The sequence below is a fragment of the Peromyscus californicus genome, unplaced genomic scaffold (genome assembly GCF_007827085.1).
Source record: "Peromyscus californicus insignis strain IS unplaced genomic scaffold, ASM782708v3 Scaffold_5__1_contigs__length_169319896, whole genome shotgun sequence".
Classification (NCBI taxonomy): Eukaryota; Metazoa; Chordata; class Mammalia; order Rodentia; family Cricetidae; genus Peromyscus; species Peromyscus californicus.
In genome coordinates, this window is record NW_026294573.1 from 34361347 (window position 1) to 34369937 (window position 8591).

Consider the following 8591-nt stretch of genomic DNA (forward strand, 5'->3'; position numbering starts at 1 on the left):
TGTTTCTGGTATTCTGTTCTCTAATCATCCCTCCAGGATACTTCTAGAGGCTCAGTTTCAACCATAGTAGAAACTCTAACTTGTGAACCTCAGACCCTTCCAAAGTCCCTTATCCTCTCCAGTTCTCATTCACTTGGAGTTAGAGTCTCACTATGTAGCCCAGGCTGGCCTCAAACTCCTGATCCTCCTGCCTCAGCCTCCCCAGTGCTGGGATTACAGGTGTGTGAACCACGTCTGGCTCATTTACGTTTTCGCACAGTGTAGAGCCAGGCCCGTGGTCATAATCCACGCACTGGGAATGCGCTCCTCCCTGCCTTTCTTTGCTTCCACGTTAGCTCTGAGCAAAGCCCTGGTTCACCTCGTCGCAACTCCCCGTCTCCTGCGCCTCACTCCAGCAGCGCTGAGAACACAGCGTGGCCAGCGCGGCTTGGAGTCTAGGTCTGCTCATCCCTAGTGAAGCCGTACTGCTGCCCGGCTGTCGTCCCGTGTCCCTGCAGGTCTGTTTTCACTCTGTGGAACTAGACTACTGTTTCACACCCTCTCTCCTCAAGCCTCCATCACCTCCCCTTTCACTCTCCTCACCCTGCTTCTTGCTCTGCAAAGAACTTCCACACTTACCAAGTCCACCAACTCCTGCATTGTTTCCCCTTGAGAAAAATAATGAGCTGTTCTTATTCCCAAGGCAAAGCACTTCCTCTGTTCCCATGGACACTGGATCCCATTCTGTGTGTGTGTGTGTGTGTGTGTGTGTGTGTGTGTATGTGTGTGTGAGAGACAGGGTCTCACTATGTAGCTTTGGCTAGACTGGGACTTGCTCTGTAGAACAGGTTGACCTCAAACTCACAGGTATCTTGTCTCTGCCTCCTGTGTGCTGGGATTAAAGGTATGTGCTAGTATGCCCAGTTTGTTTGTTTGTTTGTTTAAGACCTATTTTATTTTTAACTATGTATATCTTTGTGGGCATATGTGGGAGTGAGGTACTCACAGAGTCCAGAAAAAGATGTTGGATGCCCTGGAGCCGGAGTTACAGGTGTGTGAAGTGTTGGATGTGGGTGTTGGGAACAGAACCCGGTCCTCCACCAGGGCAGTCAGTGATCTCACTGCTGAGCCATCCCTCTAGCCCTCACCTACTCCATTCTTTATCCCACTTTCCTTGAGCAGGCATTCCCACCCTAAAGTAAGAACAAATGAACATTTTGTATTTTATTCTTTTTAGGGAAGACACACAGTTTCACTAGAAACAATGATTTTTCTCACACAGTAGAAAAAAGGCCTTTTAAAAAATCTGCTGTCCCAGATGAAAAGTCTACCCAGCAAGCACTGGGCCAGTTCTGAGAGGAGGAACCAATGTGGTGGAAGTTACCTACAGGAAGTTGAGTGCAGAGGTCTCCACAAGTCTTGTTCAGTTCTGCAAGGCTCCAGGTGCTCTGACTAGGATGGGGCTGGCTCACTCCCCAGGTGGCTGCATTTGCTTACAGAACTCATCAAACTGCTGCTGCTCCAGCTCTGTCATGACTCTGTTGAGAGCGTAGATCTGAATGGAGAACAGATACATTAGCAATGGAAGCAGGGAGGAAGCTGAAAATGCTGGAATTTCACCAGGAGGAGCTGGGAGGCAGGGACCAGGACAGGATGGCAGCTTCCGCTGGGGGATGAACAGAGCAGCAGTGAGGCAAGGGGCTTGGTCCTTTGCGGATGGGACCTGACAGGTCTGAGGGAACAGCACAGGGTCAGTTCTGGAAACTTCAAGTGTATGCGGGGGAGCTGGGGAGCTGGAGAAAGAAAGTCAGGGCTTTAAATGCCAGGCCAAGGAGTCTGGTCCTTTACCTGCAGGCTCTAGAGAGCAGACAGGAGTATTCAGGAAAGGTGACCGGAGGCCAACTGGGGGGCGGGGGGAGGGGCCCGGGGGTGGAAGTAGGAATTATCACCTACTTAGGAGGCATTTGTAGAAGTCTAGGGAGGAGGCAGCAGTGGGTACGTGGCCTAGTGCAGGTCATGTACTAGAGGAAATCTTGAAAACATTCCAAGCTTGATGGTAGAAGTTGTCCTCTGACCTCTACATATGCTTCATGACACATACATAAATGTAGTAAGGAAAAAAATGTCCAGGAGAGAGCCAGTCAAAGAATAGAGTGTCCACCACCAATTTAAGAAACAGAACTTGGGGCCAGAGAGATGGCTCAATGGTTAAGAGCAGTTGTTGCTCTGGCAGAGGGTCTGGGTTTGGTCCCCAGCACCCACATGGCAGCTCACAACTGTCTAACTTCTGCTGGGGATGTCTTTCGGTATGCTGTCAACGTGTTGCTCTGATTGATTGATAAATAAAATGCTGATTGGCCAGTAGCCAGGCAGGAAGTATAGTATAGGCAGGACAAAGAGAGAGAATTCTGGCAAGTGGAAGGCTGAGTCAGGGGATGCTGCCAGCAGCCGCTGCCATGAGAGGCAAGATGTAAAGATACTGGTAAGCCACAAGCCACGTGGCAAGGTATACATTTATAAAAATGGGTTAATTTAAGATATAAGAACTAGGGGCTGGAGAGATGGCTCAGTGGTTAAGGGCAATAGCTGCTCTTCCAGAGGTCCTGAGTTCAATTCCCAGCAACCACATGGTGCCTCACAACCATCTATAATGAGATCTGGTGCCCTCTTCTGACCTGCAGGCATACATGCAGGCAGAACACTGTATACATAGTAAATAAATTTTAAAAAAAGATATAAGAACTAGATAGCAAGAAGCCTGCCATGGCCATACAGTTTTAAGTAACATAAGCCTCTGTGTTTTTACTTGGGTCTGAGCGGCTGTGGGCCCGGGTGGGACTGCAGAAAACTCCAACTACAAACTTCAGTTCCAGGGGATCCTAAGCCCTCATCTGACCTCCGTGGGCACCACACACTTACATGGTCCACAGATATACTTGCAGGCAAAATACTCATAGAAATAAAGGTATCTGAGAGGCACCTGGGAGGCAGAGGTAGGTGGTACTCTGTGAGTTTGAGGCCAGTCTGGTCCACATAGCAAGTTCCATAACAGCTAGTGCTATATAATAGAGACCATGTCTCACCAAAACAAAATCTGAGAGGCAAAAGAGGGATAGAACTTGGGATGGCTCAGTAGTTAGAGCATTGCTGCTTTAACCATGGGACTGGAGTTCACGTCCCAATTCCCATACTCCAGGGATACACACACACACACACACACACACACACACACACACACACAAATATACATAAATGGTTAAAAAAATAAATCTTAAAAAAAAAAAAGAAAAAAGGGCTGGGTGTGGTGACTCATGTTTTTAATTACAGCACTCTGGAGGCAGAGGCAGGCAGATCTCTGTGAGTTCAAGGCCAGTCTGGTCTACATAAAGAGTTTCAGGCCAGTCAGGGCTATGTAGACAGATACTGTCTCAAACTAAAAAACTTGAAGCCAGACACAGTGGCACATGACTAAAAATTCAGAAATATGTGAAGAGACTTATTGTTATGGAAATACTATTTTAGGAGTACATATTACTCCTAAAATAGAGGTAGTGAGTTCTAGAACAACAAAGGAATGATTAGCATAAAATTAAACAAAGCGGCTTATATGAACAGGCATATGACCGGAAGTGGGCACTGGAGCTTCCAAGTTACTGGTCTATCCCTTCTCCCCCTTTCCTTTTTTTCTTCTTGAGACAAGGCCTCACTATGTCACTCAGGGTGGTCTTGAACTCATGTACTTATTGATCCACCTCACTCTCCCAAATGCTGGGACTACCAGTGTGTGCCACTGGGCTTGGCTTCAAGTTCAGTTTCTTAAGCTGAGTGGTGGATATGAGGGTGTTTGGTCTTCTTTAAACCACATATGATCACGCATGTACTTTATATTTTAAAGTGGGAAAGTCTCTGTTTTGTAAGTTTGATACCTGCCAGCCTTTGTGATCTGTATATTACTTTCTGTTCTGGGACTGACAGGGATATTAAATAGCATTCTGGAGACCTCCCAGTCAAAGAGGCAGAATGGTAGGAGAAAGGGGGAAGTAAGCAGGGCACAGAGAGATTTAAAATGTCCAGGGTGGCTGGGCAGTGGTGGGGCATGCCTTTAATCCCAGCACTTGGGAGGCAGAGGCAGGCGGATATTTGTGAGTTCGAGGCCAGCCTGGTCTACAGAGTGAGTTCCAGGAAAGGTGCAAAGCTACACAGACAAACCCTGTCTCGAAAAACAAAAACAAAACAACAACAAAAAAAATGTCCAGGGTGTCTGAGCCAAGAGTGAGACTTTGGGTCTAGAGGGAAAGGATCATAGCAGTGTGATGTGCTGCTTCAGCTGCCGAATAAGCCTCCGTCCTCACGCATGCCTCTCAGCTCTCCTCCATGCCTTTCTGGAATATGGCATCTATATCCTTTCCTCCTGAGGAGGTGCTGACACATTCCTATGAAAGATTCCATTCCCTTCCAGGGAACACAGACAAAATAGCAAGGCAGCTGTTGGGGAAGCAAATGGCGGACTGGGACTGGGGTTATATCTCAGTGGTAGAGCAGACACATACAGACCCTGGGTTCAAGTCCCAACACCACAAACAAAACCAAGAGGCAAAGAAGTGGGAAGCACTGTTCTGACCACAGGCCTGCCCTTACTGATGGCTGGACTCCGGGCACACTTCTTATTCCAGGACTCACAAAGGGTAAGTGGGAAATAGTAACACCTGACTCAGTGTTTGCTCATACATGTGCAGGCCTGGCTCAGGCAGATATAGTAGCAGTAACAGGTGCCAGCTGCTGCTAGCGTGCACATCCAATCTGACACCTCAGCAAGCGAATGTGGACACAACCAGCTGGTCCCTCTAAGTCCACATGGTAAGAGCACATCGGCTGCTTGGAAGAATGGTGACTCCAGATCGTGATCACTGCTGGTTATCAAACACCTTCCGTGTGCCAGGCACTGTGCTAGGTGCTTTCCACATGTAATTTCTATTCCTTATAATACTGTGAGGTAGATACCACCACCCTCATTTTACCAAAGAGGCATCAAGGAAGTGATGTTCAAAAGTATCTTTTCCAAGATCACATGGGAAGAATGGAAGAGTGGAAGCCAGACAAGTAGATGCCAGGAAGGACAGGAAGGAACAATGCCCTCCATATCTGTCTTTCAATGTGCGCAGAGCTGTTTGCAGGCCTGTTTCTGTCCGCTAAAACACAAAGCAATTAAGACCATCTTGGATCGGGGTAAAGAAAGGACACATTTATTTGTAGAATGGAGGACCACAGCTTTCAAACGGTCTGCCTTAGCCCACAGGGAGACTCTGGGGTGCTCCCAAGTTTATCATGATTACTGGAATGTGCACTTTACGAAGGCAGGAACTGTTCTCTGTCTTGACTATGTGTCTCACTCAAGCCCATACACTGGTGCATCAGCTGGATAATGTTTAATAAATGGATGCAGTAAACAAAGTTTGACAATATCAACTGCCAGACCAAATGGAGCAGGAAGTGTCTCACGCTATCAACGGGTGCAAGCTTGAGGAATCCCTCCGAAAGCTATTTGGCAACATCTAGGGAAAATGAAATGGCACCTGGCAATTTCTCTAGTCAAATACCTGACAGGAATTCTGGCACAGATGCCAAGGAAGCACTTAAAAGGTTTTTTTCTCCACAAATGTTTGCAAAAAGCAAAACTGTAAATTATTACAACACCCACTCCAGGAAGAATGGGTGAGTACGCTGAATAAGGTCGTTCAGGGGCTGGAGAAGGGCTCCGTGGTTAAGAGCCCTTGCTGCACTTCCAGAGGACCCGGGTTTGATTCCCAGCACCTATGTCAGGTGGCTCATAACTACCTGTAACTCCAGCTCCAGGGTATCTGATGCACTCTTAAGGCCTCCATGGGCACCTGAACTCATGTTCACATACCCACAACACACATAATTAAAAATAAATCTTTTTAAAAAGGTTTATAAAGTAGACACTATAAAGAACAAAGAAAACAGATTCTTAATAGTAACATAAATATCTCTAAAATGTCATGCAAACAAAATGCAAATGCACAGATAATAAATTCATCTATCTGAATGAAAATGCATCTTTAAAAAAAAAGGGCTCCTGGTGGTGGTGGCTCACACCTTTAATCCCAGCACTCAGGAGGCAGGATGGATCTCTGAGTTCAAGGGCAGCCTGGTAGACAGAGTGAGTTCCAGGACAGCCAAGGCTACACAGAGAAACCCTCTCTTTAAAAAAAAAAAAAAGCTTACTCATGGAGAGGGAGAAAAGGTGTAAGACAAGAAATAGTCAAAGGGGACATCAAATTTATGTGACTTTATTATCTTAAGAAAATTATGGGAAATTTCAATACCACCAACCACTAACAATCTGAGAAAGCTGTACTTTAAAATTTCTCAAAAACACACACAACAAAGGTGCAGAAAAGACCAGCAAGCTTATTCCTGATACTAAATATGACAATACTCATGTCTGGATGTGGTTCATTAGCCATGTAAATATTTTAAAGCTTTTTATTCTTAAAATAATTGAGTGTGGAGAGAACAAAGGAACACACCGGTGGGCTCAAAGCTTGGGCCTTTACCTGGCTGTGAGCAGACACTTAAAAACTGTTGTTGGTGTGTGTGTCTGTGTGGATGTGCATGCCACAAGTGTGGAGGCCAGAGGACAGCTCTGTGTAGTCTTTCTCTTCTTCCACCTATCTATGGATTCTGAGGAACAGGCTCAGGCAGTCAGGCTACCGCAGCAGGCACCTGGACCATCTCACCCATCAACTAGCTACTTTCTGCACCAGATGCACACGTGTAACTGGGTCACAGGGCACACTGGCACTTGGTGAATTCTCATTCATTTATTTATTCAGTCTCCTCCCCGCTCTGGTCCCTCCCTCATCCACGGCTGCTTTTTCTCTTTTCAGGCATCCCTCAGATCCCTAGAACAAAAGCTCTGGACCAGGTGTCATCTAGAGACCTGGGACAGGTCGGGATTCTGACACTTACTTGGCGTGTGACTCTTGGCTTCCACGCCACCATTCTGGACCTTGATGGCCTCTCTTCCCCGAAATGTCCTGCCCAGAGACAAGCAGGGACCCCCCGTAAAGTTTTCTCTGCTGTGTGTTCTTCCAGCACCTTCTCCAACGGACTCGGGCACACAGAGCCCCCTCCTGAGACCCACCTCTGCTCTTTGTCTTTGCTTCAGCTCCTGCTGCGCAGATTTCTGCTTAGCCTTCTCCACTCTGAAGGCAGGTTCTTTAACTTTGGATTTTTCTTTCCGGCCAGGTGGATCCATGGCTTGGCTTCTGAATGCTTCTTGGTCAGCTCTGACCTGATGGTACAAAAAGAGAACGGCTTGCTAGTCTTTCTCCCAACTCCCTAGCTTGGCAGTGAGGCAGGGTGCCCTGGAGTCCCACTGCCAGCACCTCGCTGTGCGTTCCTAGTCCAGTCTCCTCCTTACTTCTGAGTCTCAGTTTCCTGCACAATGGGACAGCAGTCATTTCCTGGGCCTTTCCCTACCAACACCGGGTGAGCAGCAGATGAGAAGGCCCGAGAAAGCAGCTCCAACCCGGGGGCGTGCGCCACGGCCGGGTCTCTGAGGCCGAGGGGTAAGCCACTCGGTTCGCGGCAGCGCCCTCAGCCAGCCCCGCCCTCCCGGCCCCTCCGCAGCAAGATGGCGGCTTGGGGGTCCGCGCCCTTCCCTACCCGGCCTGGGGCTCCGGGCCTCCGCCACGTCGCAGACCAGCCCCCACGCGGGGTTCACCCTCGCCTTCCCCTTCGGCGGGACCGGAGCACCCAGCCCTGCTGCCCTTGAACTGGGCGGGCCGCGCCGGGGAAGGCGGGGCCGCGGCCTAAGGTGTCCCTCCCGCAGGAGCCACTGCGCGCGCGCAGAGAGCTCGCCTGGGCGTGGCCGGGCCGGGAGGGGCGGAGTCGGAGGCGGGTAGGGTGGGGTCTGCGGCTGGAGGGCGGGACCTAGAGCGGGAGGGGCGGGGCCTGTGACAGGGCCGTTCTTACAAGTAACCAAAGCTTTTCCCGGCTTCTAGTTTCTGGGACAACTGTGAAGCTTTGAAGGGCGAAATGTGATTCCTGGGATTGGAACTGGTTAGCACTGGAATTCTGAGCATCAAGTTCTAAATCCAAAAGTCAGGATGGCTGATTGCTTCCTTCCAGATTTATAGGTCTATAAGGAGGCTCAAATAGGATCCTGTTTGCCATGGTGCTTTAAAAAAACAAACAAACAAACAAACAAAAAAAACCCTAACATTTTAAATACAAGACAAGTCAGGCCTGGTAGTGTACACCTTTAATCCCAGCACTGGGGAGGCATAGGCACGGATAATCAAAGGGGTGTAAAATACAATTTCTAGCTATTGTTTTCATTGTTGTATTAGCAAGAATTGACTAAAGAAGGGAAAGTGGAGGAGGAGAGAGTGAGGAGGAGGAGGCAGAGAAATAACAATAGCTGCTTCCCTTTGGGTCTTCCTATATTCCAGGCACTATTCTTAGAATACATGATTGAGTCCTTAGTCCTCACAATAAGGATGCATTATACAGACGTGTACCAATAAGCTAGTATGCACATTCTATACAGGAACAGGGATTGACAAGTTAAGTGGTTTGTCCAA

At 48.3% G+C, this 8591-nt stretch overlaps 1 protein-coding gene across 2 annotated transcripts; it reads right to left on the reverse strand.

Moving 5' to 3' along the window:
- Positions 1–1178: 1178 nt before the first annotated feature.
- Svbp (small vasohibin binding protein) lies at positions 1179–7642 on the reverse strand. 2 transcript variants are annotated; one of them, XM_052718012.1, is made up of 4 exons: positions 7392–7642; positions 7148–7297; positions 6973–7040; positions 1179–1534 (listed from the first exon to the last, which is right to left on the reverse strand). In XM_052718012.1, exons 1-4 carry the CDS (start codon positions 7464–7466, stop codon positions 1510–1512), a joined length of 318 nt encoding a protein of 105 aa, XP_052573972.1. In that variant the 5' UTR covers positions 7467–7642; the 3' UTR covers positions 1179–1509. The 2 variants fall into 2 exon arrangements, with proteins under 2 accessions (XP_052573972.1, XP_052573973.1); XM_052718013.1 differs by lacking the exon at positions 6973–7040 and having other exon boundaries at positions 7392–7616.
- Between the last annotated feature and the right edge of the window lie 949 nt (positions 7643–8591).

Excerpts from the sequence above, each read along its gene's own strand:
- Svbp (XM_052718012.1), bottom strand. The coding sequence starts at position 7,466 with ATGACTGCTGTCCCATTGTGCAGGAAACTGAGACTCAGAAGTAAGGAG. Across the intron at positions 7,041-7,147 it reads AGCAAAGACAAAGAGCAGAG|GACATTTCGGGGAAGAGAGG; the intron begins GTGGGTCTCAGG and ends GTCTCTGGGCAG. Across the intron at positions 1,535-6,972 it reads AGCCAAGAGTCACACGCCAA|ATCTACGCTCTCAACAGAGT; the intron begins GTAAGTGTCAGA and ends TTCTCCATTCAG.